At 41.0% G+C, this 24,872-nt stretch overlaps 1 protein-coding gene across 1 annotated transcript in view; it reads left to right on the top strand.

Moving 5' to 3' along the window:
- Positions 1–23,889, top strand: part of Vwc2l (von Willebrand factor C domain containing 2 like) — a 164,302-nt gene extending 140,413 nt beyond the window's left edge. Inside the window, exon 4 of the mRNA XM_006994852.3 lies at positions 17,040–23,889. Coding sequence (XP_006994914.1) covers positions 17,040–17,188 — 149 coding nt within the window. The 3' untranslated portion in view covers positions 17,189–23,889. The remainder of the gene's footprint in view (positions 1–17,039) is intronic.
- The last annotated feature ends 983 nt before the right edge of the window (positions 23,890–24,872 follow it).

Raw genomic sequence — 24,872 nt, 5'->3', positions numbered from 1 at the left:
CCTTCCCTCTGGCATTATCTCTTGGGGGAGGAGGGTAGGGGGGTTCCTACCCCATTTCTGAAACCTCTATGCTAGCTGAAAACCTCCTGGAAACAAAAATTAGCAAGAAAAATGCCTGTTGTTCTGAGTTTACAAGAGAAGGGATTAAAGTGTGTTGTTAATAAAGATCTTTAACTAAAGTCACCAGGGAGGAGCAAAGTGCTTTGAAGCTGGAAGGTTAAGGAAAGAACCATGGTAGGGGATCAGGGTAGTAGTGTTCAGAATATACTTCCTCTATAAATTCTAGAAACAGTTATAAAGAAAATATAAGGGACACATTCAAGATGAGAAGGAACATCATTTGGATCTTTTAAAGGCTTCAGTGCTATTTTACAAGTTTTCTCATTTTAAGGACTTTGCAACTGTAGAGGATTTAGTAACACAGAGGGAAGTTGCTGGGTAGCTTCAGGGCCAGGGGCAATATCAGCCTACGCTAGATGCCTGGGATAGGGAGGAAACTAGTGAATGCTTTAGTGATGTGATCCGTGAAACTTATAAAGGTCTGTTGCAGAGAGACATCAGCTCTTTCTTGATGGCTCCCAGGGCTGATGCAATGCAGTGTTTCTTATTTCTGTGGATGACGATGATTGACTCCATTCTCTTTTGGTTCTCATTGATCTTCATTGACTATCTTCTCTAGCTTAGATCCAACAGTTCATTAATCCACCTTTCATTCTTGCCTACTCCCAGTGGCCTAGCAAAACACCCAACCTACATCAATGTAAGCGCACGGCTCCTCAGTTGGATACAGAAGCACGCATTCCATACCATACCACGTTGACACCAGGCTTTCTCTCCCAGTGACGTTTTCAAGGCCTCAAGAACTGGCATACCCCTCCCCTTCAAGAAATCACTCATTCCTTCCCAGCAAAATGAGAGAGCATCATTTCACAGCCCTTCCTCACCAACAAAAAAATCCATGTGTCCTCTCCCTAATCTTTATATCTTAGCATATCACATCAGGAAAAAAAAATAGATGTTTACATTATGGTTCGTAATAGTAGCAAAATTACAGTTATGAAGTAGCAACGAAATAACTTTATCACCACAACATGAGGAACTGTATTAAGTGGTCACAGCAATAGGAAGGTTGAGAAGAATTCTCCCTCCTGTTGAAAGAGGTCCTGGTTTGGTAAGTCTGAAGGGCCTGATATGACTGGTCCAGCAAGTGCCCTGGTGATGCTGTTGTGGCTGCAGCTGGTCCTGACATCTTAGTTCTCTACTGCAGTTACCAAGTACTGGAAGCCATATCCTGCATAAAGACCAGAAATTCTAAAATACTGTCATCTTTCTTTCCTTTCAGGCCTTTTCTTCTCTGCATGAAGGCATATAAATAAACAAGCACCACTAATTTAAAAAACAAAATAAGCCTTCGCTCCTGTTAATTCATTCTACATCTTAACTTCTATTTAAATTGAGTCTTTATAAATGTGTCAGACACACACACACACACACACACACACACACACACACACACCTACATAACTTTTAAAACCCCGTAGGAACAGCTTTCTCCCCACAATGACATGAAAATTGCCTGTGCCAACAGACTGCTTCCTATTCACTTCCCAAGATTTCACTCAGTCTTCTCTGGATCTCCCAGGAAGCCTTCCTCTTCCTCCACCTCTCCCCCTCCTTCTGTTTTGATTGAGACTGTTCCCTGTCATACTCCCCCTCCTATTTCTAACTGTACTTGTTTCTCTGTTTGCTAGAATATAAGCCTACGAAGGTCTGGAAAACACATCTAGTACTTTTGTTCTCTGTCCTATAAGAAGCTTTCGGTAATATATTTGGGGAGAAAAGGAATAAATAAATGTCATTGATAGTTCACACCTGTTCACTGGCAATGTCTGGGGAGGTGGCATATTTGGGGATATCCTTTGAAACAGGAGCGGCAGTTTTTCCATCCCAAATTAACTACCCTCATCCCAAATTCAAGCTAAAAACCGTTTGCCTAAGCAAGAATAAATCAGAAGATTTGTAGACTCCCAGAATGCCAGTCAGCACCCACTCCACAATTGTGTTTTGTTTGTTTGCTTGCTTATTACAGCATGGGACTGTTTCCCCATTTTACAGCACTCAGTGGGTCCTTTAATGATGTTGCACCAAATAAACCCTAGTCATTGTCCCACCTGGGAGGAAATGTTGCCTATAATCCAATCCATTTGTGTTTATGACAAATAGCCAGGGTCTAAATGCATGATCTGAATGACCATATGAAATGCATTTTCTGAGACAAAAATCACACCTCTGAGTGTCTCGGCACATTGGCAATGCAGAGAGTTCCTTTTAAAGTTCAATTTTCGAGGCTGTTTATTCTGCAGCAATTCTAGCTCAGACCAAACTGATTGTTTTCCTGGCCTAAATTGTATTGCAGACATTGAGAAAAAGAACATTAAAGGTTGCCAAATTCCCAGCTTTAAACAATATTGCCTTAACTGGGGGGATTCCCCTACTATTGCTTCTTATAATTTTTTCTCCCCTTAAGAACTTTGCCATTCCTCAGGCATTCCAGAACATGGAGTGTCCACAGGAACTGCTTCAAGCTAAAGTTCTCAAAGAAAATACATTTTTAAATGTAAATTCTGTACATTTTGGTACCATTGCCAAAGAAGATGAGGAACTGGGGTAATAGAACCGAGATACTATTATTCATTTGTGTAGCTGGAAGTTTTCCTGTGTCCTGCCCTGTCCACAGCTGCTCAGACCCAAGTAAACACACAGAGGCTTATATTAATTATAACTGCTTGGCCATTAGTTCAGTCTAGCTCTTACACTTAAACTCGGCCCATTTCTGTTAATCTGTATGTTGCCACATTTTCCATGGCATTACCTGTGTGTACATGCTGCTTCCTGGATGACAGGCTGGCATCTCCTGACTCAGCTTTCCTCTTCCCAGAATTCTCCTTGTCTGCCTATTCCACCTATACTTCCTGCCTGGCTACTGGCCAATCAGCGTTTTATTAAACCAGTGTACAAAAGTATTTTTTCATAGCACATTTGTATCAATAGTTTGATTTTGTCAGCAAGACTAGCATACTATAATCCAAGGCCAGGAATCCAATACCAGAAGACTTCTAATAAATACAAATCAATCTGGTGATTTCCCAAAAAATCAATGTCTTCACATCTCTTGGCCTTCAGTTTAACCCTTTGGTCTACAATTTCATCTGTTCTCTTGTTCATATCATCCGTTCCTTTGCTGGTGCCATTCTCAGTTCCTGCCAAGCTCCAAACCCGGATAATAGCAAACACTCATAGACGGGCACTGTGAGTCCATTATTCTCAGCACCTTATATGCATATTAACTCTTCCGATGGCTGTGCGGGAGGTAATCTTGTTCTTAGTTCATAGATGAGAAAGCAGTGCGGAAGGGAAGAACCGACAGACTAGAGAGGTGCTTTCCCAGAGGTCGCAAGGCTATTAAATGCTGTCTGCCTGGAGCTCTCTTTGACAATATTGTTGAGCTCCGGAGAGAAAGATCACAGTAGCAATCAAATTGCTACCACATAAATTGTAGCCGTTTTCTTCACTTGGGCCGTCAGGCCCGCTCAACAATTCTATTATGCCTCCCCAGTCAGCTGCCTCGGCCCTTTTCTGTCCCCTTCCTCTCCCTCCACTCTCTGCAGGTTCATGTCCCACCTACTTCCCAAAGAAACTAGAAGTGATCGGACAGAAACCCTTTCAGCTTCCTATCGTTACGGTCAATGAGTCTGCTTCCCATCTAAGAACATAGAGTTCAATGTCCCCTGCCTTTTTCACCGATGCTGTTCTGTCAATGCACCCCACCACTCCTGTTTCACAAACACTATCTCCTCCCCCAGGATTCTTTTCAGCCAGTGCTTCGCCCTCTTTCATTGTGCTGTCTGTCTTCGGTCAGCTCACTCTCTGGCTTCCTTTATTGCTACAACCTTAGCCCAACCCCATTCCTCAACCTGCTCCTACGTTCCAACATGGGTTTTGCTTTTGCCGCCCCGGAAATTGCTCTTGCCAAGGTCATAAGGAGTTTGGCTCGGTCCTAATTTCGGGAGCCATCTCAGTTGCACTTGATGTTTCCACAGATGCGCTTACGTCAGTCAATTATGTGATACCTTCTTCTACGTCATCCCCCAGGCCCAGGCTACTGCTAACATGAGAGAATCATGCTGATAGTTTCCTAAACTTGGTGCATATTTATCCACTTCTCTGTGTTCCCCATTGCTGCCATCCTGAACTAGTCTACCATTACTTCTGACTCATGCAGAAAAATTTTTCATCTCTTTACTTTCCTTAACACAGTAAGGACTTCTGATTCAGCTGTTACCTATATTGAAGCCAATGTAACAATTAACAAATTTTAAATGATAACTCTAGTCATATAATGGTTTCAGTTGTCTTTCAGATACAATCCACAAGCCTCAAAATAGCTTTTAAAAACATTAAGAACTAGGTCAAGTCTCTTAACTTTTATTTCATACCCTCTCACTGCCTCTAACTATGTAGAATCAAGAATGTTCCCCAAGCTCCATGTCTTTGATAACTGCACTGAGGAAAGGTTACAAGGACAATGTTCCTTGACTGGACCCTCTCACCTTCCTGAATTCTTCTCATCACACAACACTTCCTCAGAGCTTTTCTCCTTAGTCTCTTCTCATAAACTAGATCAAAATCTCTTAGTATATGCAGTCTTTATTTCCTTCTTTAATAAACTTTACCGCATAATTACTTAGCTTTCACTTGTAGTTACCCATATCCACAAGTAGATAAAATCTATTTGTCTCATCAAAATTGTTTTAAAGTGTTCAAACAGTGGTACATGGTTAATACTTGCACGTAGAATTTTAAGTTCATTGTCATTCTCCAAATAAGTTAACTAGTTGTATTGTTTACTTGTGGACTCTGTTTATACTAACTGTGTCATCACTTCTGCTTCAGGGTTAGAAACTATCTATAGACATTATTAGTTATCATCACAGAAAACACCACTTTGTGTCTTACTGTACCAACGGCGTGTCTAAAAATACATTACTATCCTAGCCAAAAAAAATGACCATCATCTGTTGTCATATGTTCTGATAGTGAAATAAATCACATATCATCTCCAATTTCTGTTGCTTTTGTAAGGCATTCCATGTGTTTGACTATAACTAAACTCATGTTTCATCTCGATGATGGGATGTTGTGTGTGTGTGTGTGTGTGTGTGTGTGTGTGTGTGTGTGTGTGTGTGTATGCTTTGTTGACAAGCATAATCATTCTGCCCATCAACTATGAAGGCATGGCTTCCATCCTAACATGTTCGTCCATGCATATTATTAAAGAAGGGAAAAAAGAAGCACAATTCTCTCACTGATGAAGTAAGAAGTTTGCAAAGACTATGTGAGGAATAAGTCTGTTTAAAGGAAACAAATTGTATATGAAAGTGGAGAAAAGCTGAGTAACCTTCTTTTCTTACCTGTTTCAAATCCGAAGGTAAGTGTATACCATTTTGTTTCCAGTGAACACTGCCTTTAAAAAAAAATGAGGCCATTAAAGCGTCTAAAATAGCTCCAAATGCCATGTCTCATACACATCTCCTTGATTCCCAAGCTGTCGTGTGGGTAAAAACCACACTTATTGGAGAAACACAGTAATGACAGCTCAGAGGCTGAGGCTGAAACTTCAAAGTAATTGAACCATTTAACCACTATTTACTTGCCCAGAATTTCTCCTCAGAAATGACCCTTTGCTAAAAACCTATGTTCTTGTCCCATGCTGAATTCATTGCCTTTCGGATACGCTTCGTGTGCAGTGTGTCTTGCTCCCAAACCGACACTAACTACGTTATCTTCTTGGCTTTTGGTAGCATGGCTTTTGTCCAAGCTCTGCGTGATCTTCAGGCAGGAGTTCTCACATTTGAGCTTGCGTTGGAATCACTTAGAATGTCATGGATTATGGGGACTCCACTCGTACATTTTCTAGTTCAGAAGGCATCCGATGGGGCCAAGGAGTTTAATTTCAAGGGTACCTCCAGGGATGATGATGAGATTGATCAAAGGCCAAGCTTTCATATGAAAATTCCTCTGACCCAAAGATAGGCTATTTACCACAAACCATAGCATTTCCTACCCCAACTTATATAAAACGTAGTTTCCTTTTGGGGAACCTGTCATCTCATTTTCCATATTTCTCTAGGACAGTATTGTCTGATAGAAATATCATGTGAGTTACCGGGGTAATATTTACTTACTTACTTATTTATTTGTTTGTTTGGGTTTCTTGTTGTTTTAGAGGGGTAAGAAATGATGTCATGTAACCAAGGACGCCGTCAAAATTGCTATGTAGTTGATGATGACCTTGAGCGCCCTTTCTCCTGGAATGCTGGGGTTTCAGTTTAGGCAGTACTAGAGTTTGAACCCAGAGTTTCCTACATGCTAGGCAAGCGCATACCAACTGAGCTCAGCTCCAGCCCCACAGGTATAAATTTAAATTTTTTAACAGCCATATTAAAAAGGTAAAAGATTAAGTCAATTTTAATAATACATATTTACATAAATATAAACAATGTATTAATAATATATTTTATTTCACTCTCATCAACATATAATCAGTATGAAAAAAATATCAATGAGCTATTTCACTTTTTCTTAGTTTTATGTCCAATTACACGTTGTCTTTGAAATTGGATACATGCTTTTTTAGACTTCAAGTGGATTGCTCCCTGGAGTACCCATGTTTCCAGTGCTGCCTGGCCATACATGTCCAGTGTTCTCTGCAGTGGCCAGCTACAGTCCTAGAAGTTCAGGATCAAAGCAACGGAAACAGAGACAAGCCCCCCCCCCTTGTTCTGTGCCTTGCTATACCTGCCCTCACTAGACTTCTTCAGTTTCAAGATCTGCCAGCTGCACTACCAAATTGATGACAAGTTTTAAGGAGAAAGAACCGTATCATTAGGCATGCACATTGATTTTAAAATGCCTGCCAGTATCAGAATTTATTCTTTCTTCTTATGCACAGAGCCAAATATAAATATGCCGCGATGCCTTCCTTGCTACAGAGTTTACACTTCTCCAGCTGTAGATGCAGGTCCTCCCTGCTCATCAGCAGCTCCTCCCCCTAGTAATGCAATCCACATTAACAGTACAGTATTTGTGCCTCCTTATTCTCCCCTTCCTCCTGGAATCTTCTAGAAATGTACACATAGACATCTGTTTGTCTGCATGTGTTTTATTAAACTAGGATCGATTGTACCCATTCTCCGCATAACTGCATTCTTATTCAATAATGAGTCGTGGAATCCTTGTAAGTCAGCTGCAAGTGGTGATTCTTTCTTCTCAATGGCTGCAGAAGAACCCATAGTGTTGGATAGCGTAATGCGTTCAATATGTCTGTCATTGGTCATATTTGATCCTATTTTAAGCAGTAATAAAAAATTGCAAAACTTCACACTGCATATCAATTTATACATAGCATCTATCTGTGCCTATTCTCCCTTTTACTTAGTTTGCAATATCATTTTTAACCTTTAACCTGAACCTTTTCCTACCACACCTTACTCACTTTCCTCCCAACAAGAGCACTGACTGTTAGCACTCTCAGTAATTCATTTTAAGCCATTTCCTAAAAAATCCCTGACTCAGTCAGCCAAGGGCACACACCAGGGTCTACCCCCTTAGCCCTCTCTGGAGAGCCACTCTTCTGGTATTTTATTCACTTGTCTGCTTGGCTGACAAACAGTAAACAAGCCTGCAAGAGAGTCACAAAGATGTTATTGCTGTGTGTCCACTGAGTCTGCAAACAAATGCCGATCCACATAAGTAGAAGTGTCCTTCTTTGTTCTTTGAAATAATGAAAAAACAATTGGACAATAAATGAAAGGACCTGACCTTGAGAACCTACCAGAGTTACTCAGATTGCAGCTCCAGTGGTAACAGTAAGCAGAATGATAAATAGCAATAAACTATTCAACTTCACCATGTAACAAGTGCAGTCTTGGTGCTTTACAGATGAAAATTCGTTTGTCTCTTCAACACCTCTATGAAGTACGTTCTCTTATCTTATTATGATTCCCCTTCATATCTAAGGACACTCAGTTCACACAGCCAGTCGATGCCCAAATAGGATCGAGATGGGAGTTGTCTGGCTCCAGGGTCTTAATTCTCTGCTTTACCTATCTCTGAGTTTTGGCATTCTCAGATGTAAATTAGCTGGGACCGGAAGAACCTTGCCTAGGATAGCTGTGCAAAACGTGGTCGTGATTTGAAAGTCATTCACGGTTCTAATGTTTCAGTGTGGAAAATTTGACTAAGCAGATGGCCAGGCTGGCAAGTTAGAGCTAGCTAATGCTGAACCTGAATGTCACCCCATGCCCAAAGCTGGCGGATTAGAACAAGAATGGCCACTTTTCTCTTCTGTGTCTTGACCATATTCTTCCTCTCTAGGCTTTGCCTCTTGCGTTTTACTTAATTGGAACACCAAGCTATAAATCTTATGTACTAAGGGGCCAGAAAACTCTCTGGAGTTCTTGGACTGGAATCCGCGTGGGAGTTTGGCAATATTGAATTTTCAAATAAAATGATTAACAGTCACCTTCAGGGCAGCCTCTGAGAAAATAATCCTTCTTGAATCTCGCCACCTTAATCTAAGGAAGCTTTTTGTTTTCAAGTTTAATCAAAAGAATTTGGAAGTAACATGGGGATTAGTGAGTGAAAGCAGGTGGAGAGAACCATCCCTCTGTCTATTCCAGGATTCTTGTTGGCAACTGTAATGCCATCCCTGTCCTCTGTCTATGCCTAAAAAGGCCCCCGGGACATGTCACCAGGAAGGGCTAAGGCATTTCATTCCATTTTAACTGTGCTCATCTCTAATTGCTGGTTTTATTAGCAACATTTTTTTCCAAGATTCTAATAATTGAAAATAGGCCCACCTGATCAGAAAACCTATTTGCTTTTCCGGAGCACAATAAGTTCCTTTGGATTTGGTGAAGCAGAGAATTAAAATCAGAAGAAAGCACATAATCCAATCCAATTCAATTGTAAACTGAAGCCTACAAGCCTACTATTCACTGAAACAATGATTTAGATGATCTGAGAAATAAATATGGGATGTTTATGGCTTTATACAATAAGACTGGGCCTCATTTATGCGGCAGGAAGATCATTTACAACTAATTTCTAAAAGATACTGAGTGCCGATATTGAACTTTCAAATCAAGACTAGAGATTGGAACAATCGAAAGAGGACAATTAAATAGTATAAAGTTGTTTCCAGAGACAGAATGTCCAAGGAAGCCATAGTACTTTATAATCATAAAGTGTAGACGAAGATGACCTGACCAGTCTGGCTTTCGAAAGAATATCTGCGTTGATAAGCAATAAAAATAGGATATCACCTTCTGGGACATGTCCATGCCACCCCAGCTGTCTTCTATGCTCATCAGTGAAGCCATGCTGCCTTTTCTGCCATCTGTGCTTCCTGGGACCAAATCTCACCCTTGGGAAGATGTTCTAGAAACTCTTTAAGGGGCCATTTCCCGGCCTCGCATGTGAATTTTATAGGTAGAACTCATCTTCCCAATCGTCTATTCTCAATTCACCCATTATTCTCTTTGCCTTCCCCCTCACCCCAGTGTCTTAAATACTTAAGTTGTTTACCTCTACTGCAACCTCATCATCCCAAGTGTTGACCAACCTTGGGAGAAATGAACAGTGGCTTTTACTCTCAGGAAGATTGCTTTCTGAGACAGAGCAGGCAGAAATTGCTCTGGACTCCACATCTCAGCTTCTCATTAGCTGTGAGGCTTTGGGAAAGTCACTTGATATTTCTGTGGCTCTGTGTCTCACCTGAAAAGTAAGGAGAAGTAGTTCACCGCAAGAGAACCTAAGATAATGCATGAAGAGCTCTTAGGAAGTATTTAAAAGTCAAGGAGCAGTGTCACCTGCCTATAATGGCAGCACTCAGGAGGCTGAGGCATGAGGATCTGGGGTTTGAGGTCAACCTGCCCTATGCAAGTGTGACCTTGTCTGAAAATAAATAAATAAATAAATAAATAAATAAATAAATAAATAAATAAATAAATAAATAAAAAGAAAAGACCATTGGAGCAATGTTCACTGAATTGAGAAGTATCCTATGGTTCTGGATTTTAGTGGAGTTTTGTACAAGAGAAAGCTGTAGCATTTTAGCTGGCATGTTTAATGTCTGGGAACAAAGGAAGGAAGCTCAGGATCCTGGCTGACCATTAGGGTGAAGAAACGCCCTCTGAAATTCACCCTCATTGACACCCTATGCTTGGCTTAGTATCAGAACTGACTTGTCCCTCCCTGTGAGTAGGGAAATCACTTACATAGGAAGAAACATTTCCAACTCCCAGAAAAGCTACAAAAGCCAGAGATTCATAGTCCAGCCCTTCTTATAGCTGGGGTGAGCACTTGATGGGGTCCTGCAGCTAGATATATCTGCCACAGATTTCAGATGAAAAGCTAAGTAGCCCATCCTGGGAGGGCTGGTAGAATAGGAGGATGTATGGCTGCTTCTAGCCACAGAATCCAGAGGCCCATGCTGGTGAAACTGGTGGGCTCACTTGCTCTTTCTGTGTCCAAGGTGGGTCTTGACTGCTCCCTGTCTGTGGCTTTTTATCTTTGCTCCAATTGTCTTACCTCCAGCTTTGTTCTTTGCCTACTGCAGATGTTGTCCGGCTATCATTTCCTCCAGTAAGTGCGTTTTCCTCTTAAATTATCCAAAGCTGGTTTTGTTGATACCAAACTGGCTCCTCCTGTGCCCTCCACAGCACAGTATCTAGTTACCTTGCATATAGTTCTATGGGATCCCAAGACAAGGGCCCTTCTGAAGCTTACTTCAGCTCTCCAGCTCTTTCCTTGTTCCCCCTCTAGATGAAATCGCACCATCTCGGGAGAGTGGGGGGGAGTGTGTTTCTTTTGGGATTTTATTTTCTATGAGGGATAATCTAATCTGATCAATTCACTCTAGCCCGTATACTATCTGCTGAAAGTAATGTAAACATTAAGCCAGCATTTTTGGCTGGCATTTTTAATGTCTTAGAACAAAGGAAGAAAGAATTTCTCTTTGGTCTTCACACATTGCCAAAGCCTGTAAGGTGACTAGTGTTAGTTATGCCGCGGTGTTGCCCCTCCTGGCTGGTCGTTATGCCGCAGCGTTGCCCCTCATGGCTGGTCGCCTCCCGCAGCGACCATGCCGTCAGAGCAGCGAGCTGATTAAAAGAATCATAGCCATGGTTACCTTTTTAGAGCTTTATTGGGGGGGGAAGCCATGGTTACCTTTTTAGAGCTTTATTGGGGCGGGGAGAGGAGAGAGAGAGAGAGAAACAGAGACAGAGAGACACAAAAAGGGGGGGAGGGGGAGAGGGGAGCCGACGGCAGGAAGGAGCGGAGAGGAGAGGGGACAGAGAGCCCACAAAGGGCTCACCCTCTTTTTAGGCTGGGAAGCTGGCGAAGGTCGATGACGTAATTAAGGATCAAGTCCTTACAACTAGACTTTTCAACAGCAGAAGCCCCACATCTGCCAAGATATGTTCTCTCTAGTCCATCGCAAGTCTCTGTAGACGAGTCACATGGTGACAGCAGTGAAATTTATAGCATTAGTGTCTTTATCTCAAGGTCACACACACACACACACATACACACACACACACACACACACACACACACACACACACACACACACGGGAAGGAGAGGAGAGGTGTACAATCTTTAGCATGGCAAACAGCCCAGAATCTTGAGCCCTAACCTTGTAACATGCTAGTATATTTTTAACAGCTGGCTGAGAAATGGAGATTGGAGAAGATAGAAATTAAACCCCGATTTGTAGCATTTTCTGACCTGATTAGCATTGTGTAAACACATCTACCATGTCCAGTTTCAAGCTACCAAAATCGTGTTAGTAAGATCGTAACATTCTTGGATATTTCGTGATTTCTTCTTGTACTCCAGTGTCTGGTTGCTTTCCCAGCAGTTCCTCACTAACGTCTTGTGTGCTCCACTGGAACCCATTGGGCATTTCTTCTCTCCAAATGGACCCCACTCTATCCCTACTTTATTCGGTTCAGCACAAACCGTCCTCTACTGGACCAAGTCGGGGGTCTCTGTTACAACTCACAGCTGGCCATGCTTTCCTTCAGAGGACTTAGGTTATATACTTGCCGCTTACTATCGCTGTGTGCTGTTGAACACCACAAGCTATGTGTGATCAGACTAGCTCTCAACTCCTCGTATTCCCATTGCTTCTAGTCAGTCTTTCGTAAGGGGAGTTTGGGGGGGTTATCAGAAAACTTTAGCGTCTGAGTAAGTCCTCCTGGTCCATATAACTACAGATGTGACAGGAATCCTTCTGTGTTCTGCTGGTTTTCTTAAAGTCTTGCATTATCAAAGCTAGAAGAAATCATTTTTTTTCTGATCACAAGATATTCTACACATGTGTCTTGCGGTACCTTGGGGAAGTTGGGATGGGAGGATGGGAGGACGTGTTGCCCAAAGATAGAGTTCCTGGCTTGCCTCAGTCATACCTCCAGAGAGCTACAACTTTCACACTTGCTCTCTCTCTCTTCCTTGTAAGATTTCTCTTGAATGGTTTTTGACTGTGAAAGAAATTTAAGCTAGTTTTTGTTTTATAGATATGCAAAATAAGCGCTCAAAGAAGTGTAGAATAGTAGGGGAGATCATTCACGTATCTCCTAGGGAAAATGTCTCCTCATTTCAACATTCTCAGTTCCCCTGCTTTCCTCCCAGCTTCAAGTCTCAGCAAAGAATCCACTTTCCAATTATATCACATTTTCAAAGTGTTGAGCTCTTTCCGAAACTATACCGCATGGATCTCCCATTTGTATTTGGGTAACAAAGTGTTTGTCTAAGATCACATGCATAATAAATCACAAAGCCACACTTTGAACCAGGACTCTCCTCATCCCAAACTATTTTCATGTCGTTTCTTTCCACTGTGCACAAAGCACCAGAGGAAGCTTCACTGCCACCTTGAGGAAAGCCCTGTGGCCCACACATCTTCTCCACGGAAGACTTCCTTTAGTTTTTAAACAAATTATGCTTTTAAAGAAACTATATAAATACACAACATAAAAACAGTGCATAAATAAGGATCTGAAGAAAAACCATCTTGCTTCTTTCTGTCCATATCACATTTCCTACCTCAATATGCATCTGCAATGCTTTAACCTCCTAGACGTCTACATTTTCATCAGAAGCTCAGAATCGAGGACAAAAAAAAATGGCAGTGCACTTCTAGAATACTACTTCTTTTCCTGAGCAACTAGAAACCTCTTGTATGCCATGCAGATTTTAATTCATATCTCAGTGATAACACATTCCGGGCATGTAACCTCTGGCTACTCATTTTCAATGTCGTAAGAGGAAAAGCATGTGCCTTCTATAGGTTATTGAAAAAGCAGTATGAGACAGATTCTAGCATAGAGTAAGTGTTCAACAAATGATCACCACATGTTTCCACCTGTAAGTGAATATTTCTATACTATAGTTCTAGCCCTGCTACTCAAATAAGGGCTTATCTACAGGTTTGGTAAGAATTTTGCCTCCGACAAACATAAAACTAGCTAGTTTATCCTATTTCATTGAGCTAAATAAACTACACACTGAGTTCTTAATGTGTGCTGGACACAGCATCATCCCTAGGCTGTGAAAAATAACAGATACTCAGTTCTTGCCTTCAAGGGGCTGAAAGTATAACCCATACCTAAGGTAAGAGCTTAGACATTTTAAATATCTCTAAGAGAGAAAATCTCAGCACACATTCAAATATCAGTTCTTTGAGATGAGAGAGAGAGAGAGTTATCTTCTCTGTCTCTTAATCTAGATTGTAGAACAAGTGTCCAGTTGGCCACCTTTCCTCTCTTAAGCCAACATTCTGTGAGAGTTATTGGGCTGCTCCTCTGTCTTCTCTTTCTGCATTAAATGATTCCAATCCTTCAATGTTCCCCCGGCGGTCCTATCTGCCAGCCTTCGGTTTAATCATTTCCACTGCTCCCCTCTGGAGTTTCTCCAAGTCCTCTACATTCCAGTGTGTTGCTTTGTCATTGAATCCAGACTTCTGAGCAATTTATCCCTTCATATAGGCAAAAAAGAAAAATGAAAGCAACCTCCAAATAGGAGGATAGTAGGTAGAAGCAAGGACGATTGCCCAAGTAAGGGACTCATGGAGAACATTCACAAGCTCAAAGAGAATTAGCACTTACTGTCACCAGCATTAGGGGGAGGGCTAACAGAAGCAGAACAGTTTTTAAATAGTGTCAGCCATTCTACTCACAATTATCTAAATTGCTTTTAAGTATATGACTTTCAACAGCAAACTTGAGACTTGCTGCGGTTACATCTGAGATTATCAGAACAAGACCAATAAAACCTCTGAAGTATAAAAGTTAAGGAGATCAAACAAGAATGTAGGATTCTTAAAATGCCTCTGGCCATCAGGTAGGCAGCTGAGTGCATACTATGTCATTCAAGGCTTTGGCCAGTCTTGGCACATGCAAAAGATCTTTCATTTCTGTTCAATCCATCAACGTAATTAATATTTCTTGGGCTGAAAGTGGAGCAAATTCTCAGTGACTCTTAAGCAATGATAGATAGAGGTTAATCAAATGCATGCCGATCACAGCATGTTACCAACACAGGCAGCAAGAAGAAAATACAAAAACAGAGCTCTAGTAAAAATATCCCTTCCAGACATACACAACGACTTGCAGGGTTCTCTTTTCATAAACTCAACCTGCCTTCTTGTTATTATGCCAGTGAGTTTTTCCAGCATTCTGAGAGACAGCAGCACATCTGCAAGAGCATGCGCATGCACACACACACACACACACACACACACACACACACACACACACGAAAAAAGTGAGGGGGAGAGAGAGAGAGAAAGAGAGAGAGAGAGAGAGAGAGAGAATATTATGTTTCTTCCATCACATTGCCAAACCCTCTAAAGAAGCTGTGAAAATTCCTACTAGTTAATAGTCTGCCCATTGATTACATGTCTTTGTTTTCCAAACCATGATTTTAAAATGAAATGTTTTCTTTCCCCTTCTGGAAACCTAAAAAAATACATGTTTAGGGTGAAAGTCTTGGTTGTGTGTGTATGTGATGGGCAGAGACCAAGCATTAATCTTCTGGGCTTTCTCCAAGCAGAGTGTTGGCCACGTCTAGTACTGTTTCTGAAGCTACTAGGGTCCCAACAAGACCTTGTCTGGCCTAAAACTGGTTGGACTGGCAGGTGTCTGTCCTAAGATAGCTCTGAGTAACAGGCATGAGGGAACAAGTTACACTATGGGACACCCTTCCTGCCAAGTTCTCCAAAGACCCCTCAGATCTAGGTTCAGAAGAAACTCCTGGTTTGGTGTTGAATTGCCCCATAGAACTGTAGTTACACAAGTAATAAGGTCTATCAACTAATTCCTTAAACCCTCGTATACATGCATTTAATATTGTGATTGTGAAATAATCAGCACTTGAATATGGCCAAGAACTTACCGTAGAATCAGAACAAAAAGCCTTGTGGACGCAGAAAGAAAATCATGAGATACTTAATTATCCCCAGAGTTGAGCTGATCCATCACCCTTGCTCTTGACAGTCCCCCATGTTCAGCCATGGTGTCTAGATGCTTGTAGCAGAGTGAAGGAAGGACATACAAACACAAATACTGTTGGAGTATACACGGTGAGAAGCTCTAAATGAAAGGGTATTAAAGTCATGGCATGCTAGTTGCTCCTTAACAAATATGCGTCATAACTCAGTAGTTATAATTTTTGCAAAAAGAAGCCACCACTAATGAACTGGCACTACAAATAGCCTCTGATTTCATTTGTTTGGCAGTAGAGATAGTCTTATAAATTCTGAACAACAGTTGAGAAAGCAAAAGCAGGCCAACGATAGTGACATGTTACCAGATTGCCATGTAGTTAGTGATTATGGCAAATAGCCAAAACCTATGGCTTAACAAATCATTACTGGACACAACCCAGCATTCCCTTTTTTATCCAAATGTGTTCTTCACAGACTTAGCACAAAATAACTCCTAAAAGCCAATAATTTGTACCATTCCTCTGAAATCCACCTTGCCTTGGGAAGCCATTTTTTTATAATACAGTTTCAACTTGGAAATATAACTACGTGTAGTATTAACATCCCTATATGAGAAGGGCTAAAAAAAATGTGAGAGCAGTTCATTACACACACACACACACACACACACACACACACACACACACACACACACACACACACATCCAGAGTAAACAGGAGTAGAGTGTATCTGACAGATATAGAATATATCTGCTAGATAGCTTTTTGAAATCTGAAAAATTAAAATAAAATTCCTGCTGACTTTCAAAAGCCAAACATTTGGGTCACTCCTTAAAAAAAAAAAAAGGAAAAAATAGCCAGCAGATTAAAGGAACTCCATTTATAAAAATCAAATGAACCTCTAACAAAGCTTGTTTGGGGACATGAATAAATCATCCATCCATGAATTATTCATTGTTATCAAGAAACAAGCTGGGGATTCCAGGAATGAGGCAGGATCTGGGGAGTGAGCAAGTTCATCGTCTCACACCCTCCACTAGAAGGCCATGGGTAGTGTCATGTGAGGCCGACCATGCCAATTCTCCATTCATGGGACACTGTGCCACCTTTACACCCAGAGGACAAAGAAAATAAAGTTTAATCCACAATGGACTCAGTAAACAGACAATAAGCAAGGTCTCCCCCACCCCATCTGTCTCTGTCTCTCTGTCTCTCACACTCTTGCTCTATCTGTCTCTCTCACTTTGATACACATAGGAAATATGAGATGTGTGCTAAAGATCATGGAGTTGGAAGCTTGAATCTGAAGAGGTTGACAAGAAAACTCCCTGATGACAAGCTGTTGGCCCAGTCCGACCTTTTCATTCACGGTTTGGGGTGGGCTTGTTCTTGGGAAAGAACAGGAGAGGGTGGAGAGGAGGCTTCCAGATTGAATGCACTAACCAATGCATGTGTGTGTTCCAGGTCCCAACTGCTTTGCAGGAACTACAATAATTCCAGCTGGCATTGAAGTGAAAGTGGACGACTGTAACATCTGTCACTGTCACAACGGGGACTGGTGGAAACCCGCTCAGTGCTCAAAGCGCGAATGCCAAGGCAAGCAGACTGTGTAGGGCAAATTCCCAAACGGTGACAAGTTCTAGGAAGGGATGCTATGGCTTCTACACTGCACATGTCTAACACTCAACCACATGAGCAAACAAATTCCTGCCAGCTACAACAGGGTCACCAGCAAAACCTTCTGGGGTTGACAAAAGTGATTATTTTACGAAGAGGAAATTTCTCTCTCTTTCTCTTGCTATATAAAACATACACAGCATATGGCTATCTAAACCACTTTTGTAATTACCAATGCTTGATGGTGACTTGACGACCGAGAATTCTGGGACAAGAAAGAAAGGAAACAACCTTGGGCAGGCTCCCTCCCAGGTGATGCCTCTGACCTGCCAATCCATGTCCCTTGATTTACTCCATTTTTACTCTGTTGGCGCGTACTACACTTTTCTGTATTTTCTACCTTTGGAATCTAAAGGGGTCAGATTTGATTGCACAGTAAAGTTTTGTGTTGTATCAAAAGTGTTTGAGAAAGAAACTTTAGAGGGAAATATCCTTCCAGAGGGGGAAGGTGGAAGAGGGTCCAAGCCGCGGCTCTCTTGGGGCGGCTATTGTGTCTGTAGCCTAAGAAACAGAGTAGTAGACTGGGTCCTTTGCACACCAACGTGAGGAACAACTAGTTTGTCCAGTATGTTGGGGCTCACTATCGATTCTTACAAACCACACATTTCATCCACAAAACTTTGAAACTGCCAATCGGAAACAAGTAGATGAAGAACCCAAAGAGACAGGTATTGAAAACTGTAGCATTTAGTCACCAGACATCTCCATGATGCCAGCTTTGAGTTTGGTTTATAATTAAACACACCACAAAGCCCACCTTGTCACCAGGCAATAGAAATACCAGAACCAGGGTGAGGAGCCCCACTGTGAGTCAATCTTTCTAAACCCTTCTAACTCTCAAGTTCCAATTTGGCTGGAAGTCAGTCCTATACACAGAAGTTTTTATGGTTTGGGACTGTGTTTACCATGTTCCAGTAACAACCACTCAGCCCTAAATCTAAAATCCAGATTCAGGACACTTTCCACCTTAAGTGCTGATGTAAAATAAAGATTAGGGTAGAGTGACTCTTGCACAATATAATTTCATTAGTTGAACATTTTTAATGTATATATTAGATACTGAACTATTAAAATGAACCTTTGAAGAGTCTCAAGGTTGCCCTGGTAATGCTGCTAGTATAATAACAGAAAAAAATAATAAAAGAAATACACAGGGTATCTGATGCCATCGGCAGTTAACTGCAAAATTCACGGTTCTGAGACCACATGACCCAGTTACTTAGTCCACTATCCGTCCTCACACCCCTGGTGCAGATCTGATAGGGAAATTTCAAAGTTTTCTTCATCTCCAGTTGTCTTTCTTTTCCCTGTTTTCTGCTCCCAAACACAGTCTGGGTTTCGTGTGGCTTCCGTGGAGGAACACATCACGCAAAAGGACATCTCAACCTCAGTCTGCCATTTAGGGCCAGGCTGGTAGGAGCTATGCTTCACACTCTTAGGATGCTAAGTGACATTCCTGGATTTCATCCGCCAGGTCCAGGAACATCCACCTAGTTATATCAACCAAATGTCCTCAGACGTTGCCAAAAGTCCTCAAGGGGTGTGGGTAGGGAACAAAATTTTACCTGGCTGAGAAGCTGTGTCCTTCAGCTGTATCATTTCTGCCACGTGACATGCCGGGCAGCTCTGACTGCACACACATGGCTTTGTTGAGCCCCTGAGCCCTTTGGATCACACACAACCAGTAACCCCAGGGTCAATCTCCTCCCTACCAAGTGATGCTTCTAAGACCCACTCTCTGGACACCAGTTTCCTTAGTCTCCTAAATTACTTTTCTCACTTAAAGTTGTCAGCCTCTCCTCCCCAGAAGCACCACCTGTCATCAAGAAAAAGTTGTCATTTCCAAAATGAATGTGCCGACGAGCCAGACCTGACACTTTTACACACACTAGGCTTGTGTTATGGTACAAATAACCATCCTGGTGCCATCCGAGGAAGAACATCCAGCCGCCTTTCTTTAGAACACCAATTTGTTGCAAGGTTGGTGCCTTTCAGTTGCCACTATGGATACATCATAGAGACAGCCATGAATCTTTCATGAGCAATTCTGCATGATTTATGCCTGCACTCAAAAGCAAAAGGCACCGTACACTTCAGCCTGTGTCTAGACAAAGTTGTACTCTACAGCTCTCTTTGCCCTGAGGTTACCTATTGACAGTCCCCCAAATCCACATTCTTGAAAGGAAATAATAATAATGGTTATTACTATTATTATAAATGACAGGAATAAGATCTAAAACTAAAAACAAATCAATGATAGAGCCATGTAGCATAGACCCTTATCTGTTATGAAGGAGTTAGTATGCCCTTGTTAGAAGCAAAGAATGTGCAACTTGGAAGCCAAGGTATAGAATTTTTGCATAAAAGTCTGAGCCCACTGATCCTCACAGCCAGGACTCGGTGGGATAGAGTGTAACATCCATCAAAACTCTCTTCAGAGAGTTTGCCGCTGGCAGCCGTTCAATGGCCTCTATTACAAACTTGAGAAGGAGATTTTCATCACTGTTCATGTCAGGTTGGGCCTGGTTTCTTTTGTCTGTTTAGTATATTGGTTTTTGTTGTTGTTGTTGTTGTTGTTTTTCCATTCCACTACAATTCCTTTAATACCCCCAATCACCGATGCTTTCCCACTTTTAGGGACGGACACACCTATACTGTGACAGAATTTCTCATAAACCGATAACCATTTAACAACTTCCTTCTAGCCAGGTCACTGGGCTCTTCTTTCCAAACCTCTGAACGTCAGAGTTCTTCTCGTCTCATCGTTTTGTTGTGGTGGTTGTTATTTCTTTTGAAGGCTTTGATTACAGCCACACAGTCACCTCTGTGTTATCCTTCCTCTTCTGCCTTTGGGTCTCGGCTTTAAATTCAGCTATGTTTAAATAAGGGATCAGCATCCAGTTTATCAGCTGATGCCTGTTAAACTAATGCAGTTTCTAAAATCTCTGAAAAATGGTGTGCCTGAAAACTAGTGAGAGAGAGAGGAAAAAAAAACACTAAATAATAAACTGTAAAAAAAGGGGGATTCTAGCAACAATATTTGATGTGTAAAAGAATATATTATTAAAAAATTATTTTGTTAAATATAAAGTGTGTTAACCAGTGACCATTGTTTGTGGTATATTTTCCTGCCCACATTTCTCTTTTCTCCACTCCTTCTTATTCAATGATGAAGTCACAGTGGCTTCTGTCACCCAACAGCACACACCCCATTACAGCTGTAGCCAAATAGAATTAAGCTTTAACTCTAGTATTTGCCTGAGTGCATTTTCATTTTTCAAAATATGAGGCAAGGCTGACTTGGGGGAAGGGGAGGCATCACCGAAAAAGGCTCAAATAAACTACAAGTGGGAGTGTTTTAAATGGCAGGGTCAAAAACCCTTCCTTCCTCCACACCCATACTCAGCACTGCAGTGTGTGAATGTTCGGACATGTCAAGAACAGTGCGAGCCTCAGAGACCACAGCATTATGTCCAGTCTCCATACCACAGCTACAAAGAAGGAATCCTGCCTGTGTTCTAACTCCTGAGAAAATAAGAATATAAAGAGATGAATCTAACATCATGAGATGAGAAATTTATTTTGAAAATTTCCAAATAGTCAGAAAAAATAGCATGAGTGTCCTTTGCTTCCTCATTGTCCTAATCCAGAGGTTACTAAGATTTTGCAAAATAGTTAACCTACTATTTTCTATCCATAGTATCAAGCATGTATCCATTCATCTCTGAATTGAAATAATCATCAGAGTTTTTTTTATAAAAAAAGGTAGTATTTTCTTACAAAACTGTGTTGTTATACTAACAAACTTAGCAAAATTAGTAACCTTATGACTGTCCAGTATCCAGTCCGTATTCGGAACTCTTAGATTTTTTTTTAAATATGAGAAGTAAGTTTGTTTATATATCCAAAATGGCCTTATATTTGGTTGGTGTGCCTCTTAAACCTAAAATATAGATTCGGACCTTGCCAACCTTATCTTAAAACTCTGACAAGACTCCTGGGTTTGTTGCTATTTGACAATTTTTACTGAGAATATTATTCTCTTTAAGCCCATGTTTGACCTCAACCTCACCCACTGACTTACAATAAACAACAAGGAGCCAGGCCCAGAGCAAGCACCACGGCTGGTGACTGGTACTGAGACTACATGCCTTCGTCTTTTTTGTACACAAAGTCTACTTGGGGAGTAAAAATGAACTCTTATTGTCATGCTCCTTGAGCCAAACCCACGGCCTAATACAAAGTTATGTGAACAATATTTTATAATGGCCATGAGTTTCTGCATTACTAGAGAATAAAAAAAAATATCCACTAGGAAAACAGCATGGCGTACCTAAGCACATAAAAACACATCTGCATCACGCCAACATTCTCATAAAACAAAATTAGACTTTCTTGCATTTAAATTCCCATACATTCCATTTTTCTACTCCCTATGCCCTCAAAGTTTCATAGGGCCAATACCTGAGAAACATGGGAGAGAACTATAAACCAAGGCACAGACCTAATTAGTTGATGGTATTTGAAGTTCTATGCTGAGAATAGTACTTTTCTACAGAAAAGTATTTTCATGATTTTTGAAAGGCATAGTGTTATCTCTCAGTCACCAAACTCCCCTGTGTTTTCTGAGCACACTTTTTTATATGAATGGGATTAATGCCCAAATTGTCCTGTCTGGTATAAACACCCTAATGTCCCTAATCAATCTTATGCACTAAGAAGGCAGACTATTCATTAGAAAAAAGTTAAATCAGCTCAGCGGGTAAAGTATTTGCCCCACACACAGGGAACCTGAGTTCAGATCCCTATCACCCAGGTCAAAAAGCTGGGCACAGCAGTCCTGTGGATAGGGAAGTGAAAACAGGGGGATCTCTGGGGCTTCTGGTCTGAGTCCTCTCACCTAATGGTAAACAGCTTCAATAAAAAAGGGGGGGACAACAAGGAAGACACCTGAAGTCGGCTTACAGTCTCGACCTGCACATGGACCTGAACACGGTGTGTGCACACACAAACATACATGCACACACCCCTCCTCACACAGCGAATCCCTGAGAATTTCTACCGCTGGATTTTATGGGTTCAATTTATTTTTCTATTACAAATATTTTCAGGGGCAGCCATGACATGACTTTCGTTTTGACTTTTCAAAATGTTGACCTCATCGTTCTTTCCATTCCAAATGCTAAATACTTCCCATATTCCCATTACAAGTGGGTTTTTGAGTGAGCTTATTTTCAAACAGCTACACTGCTACAATTAATTTTAAGTTGAAAAGTTTTCCAATAAAAGACAGGTTTCTTCAAATAAATAATCACATATGGCAACATGAATGGGAGGAACTGGAATATAAAACTCAGCTACCATTACTTGAGTTTCTTAGTTTGGCAGACACTGTGTTGGCTGTGCTACATAAGACAATGACTTGCATTTATTGGTTTGAGAATCCTCACAGCTATAATGCAATTATCACCATTTTGAAGACTATAACATAGAGGCCAGAGGACATTTTGGTTTTCCTAGGCTTACATGCCTATGCAGAACTATCTTCATATAGAGTTGAAAGAACTGGATAGAAGAATAACATAAAGTAGTTTAAATTAAAACCTAGAAGGTCCAAATGCAGATCAGTCACCATTATTAGGACTGGAGGAGTTAGAAAAGAGGTAGATGAAATGATTCTGGATTTGAATATGGTACCTTATGTATGATTTGGGTATTTGTTTAGAGAAATAGTATTATAAAACAGAAAACAATGAATGATATACTTTGAAAGTGCCAAGCAATCAGATTTGATTTGAGTATGAGGCTACAGAGGCAGGCATACACTAAGAGATGCATCTGGGAAGAAAACCCAATTGTCAAGACCTGGAAACCCATACTAAGAAAATTGGACTTGCTTTTTATTGACATTGTGGAGTAATTATAATAAAACCAGAAGGTGTCATGGCCATATTCATATCTTATCTTAAACAACTGTGACAGCAGATTGAAGAATGAGATGGAGACCAACGAGAGGTGGGGACACCAATGGAAGACAGTTACAAAGGCCCAGAGAAGAAAGAACGAGAATCTGATACAGTAGGAGTGAGACCCAAGCACAGCAGCTGGTACAGTAGCTCTTCATGGAGGATCAAATGGGAAGTCTAGAATGGAAGCAGTCACATTGCTGTCTCATGGGATTACAAGGATGCTGTTACCAATGGCAACAATCAATGATGTGGAAACTACACTCTACTTGGAGTGCCACCTGATCTCACGTCAGGACACTGTGCCAAAGTTGCTAGCAACAAGTTAGATCTTGAGCATCAACTACATATATATCTGTCTCCCCGGCACCACACCTGTTCACCAACATACTTGACTTGAGCAATTGCAACTTGGATAGCCAAACTTCACCACTGATCAGATGGGGTTTTTTTAACATAATAACCTTGAGAAGAAATTCTATATTTGGAAGGTAAGAAGAAAACAGTTATTTTGCTAGTTTTTCAAAAACGTTAATCTCAGACTAAAATTTATCTGCATACTTCGAGACAAAAGTACCTGTGGGCCTCTAGCATTTGTCTCCACACATGCTCCTCTAGAATACAAAAGATTGGCTCTTTGTTTCCCACATTGTTGTTCAGCAGGATTCCTGAAATTTAAAAAAAAAAAAAAAAAAAAAGAAAGAAAGAAAGAAAAGAAAAGAAAGAAAAAGAGTTTGGTAAATACCCATTGTGGCCATCTGCTTTTGTTTTTCCATGGAACCTATCAGGGTAAATGGGTTGTTAGGTCCCAAGAAGACCTTTTAATGTGAGGTCTCCAAGATGCCTAACTTCCTACATGCACTCAGGTGCACATACACACACCGGCATCATCACCACCACCACCACCACCACACACACACACCATACACACACATACATACATACATATATGCTTTTTGTTGTGGTGGTTGTTGTTTCATTTCTTATTAAATTAATCACAACATTGGGTCAGCCAGGCCCATTAACTGCATTTTTCATTTAAACCCTTCAGAGAGGCAGCTGCAAATGCAATTTAATTTGTTGACCCATGATCGATAGCAATTAATAGCATCTCCTTAATCTTGTTGAAAGGCCTATCTCTGGCTTCCAGTAGCCACCATCTCAGGGGACAGGTATCCACACATGCATTGGTTAGTCTCTAGTTCCCCTCAGCCTTGTACTTTTCTGGTGATGGTGTCCCTTTTAGAAGTTACTGTTCACTGTGTGTTTTCAGACATCACTCCAAAGCTCATCTAGGCTCTCTTTTATATCTCCTCCCCTGCAAGTTCAAGGTCGAAATATTAGGGATCTGTACTGCTGAGGGAAAAAAAACCTATAAAATACTTTTTAACCCAGAAAAATTGACATAAATTTTTAAATTGCTCTATATTAATAAAATTGTTACTTATATTTCCTAGGACTTCATGTTAGAGTACAACCAAGACAAATGGTGTGATTCAGTCCTTTTCTACTTGTCATATTAATTAAAAAGTTATCCCGTTGCTCCATAAGTAGCTTTTCAGTAGAAAAGTAGATGTTGTGGTTGAACTGAATGGCAGATTGTCTTCCTACTCTCAAGGAGGACAGGCCATGACAAGGCAAATTTGAAGTCACA

Source organism: Peromyscus maniculatus, chromosome 13 (assembly GCF_049852395.1).
Source record: "Peromyscus maniculatus bairdii isolate BWxNUB_F1_BW_parent chromosome 13, HU_Pman_BW_mat_3.1, whole genome shotgun sequence".
Taxonomy (NCBI): Eukaryota; Metazoa; Chordata; class Mammalia; order Rodentia; family Cricetidae; genus Peromyscus; species Peromyscus maniculatus.
This window is presented reverse-complemented; position numbering and strand designations above follow the sequence as displayed.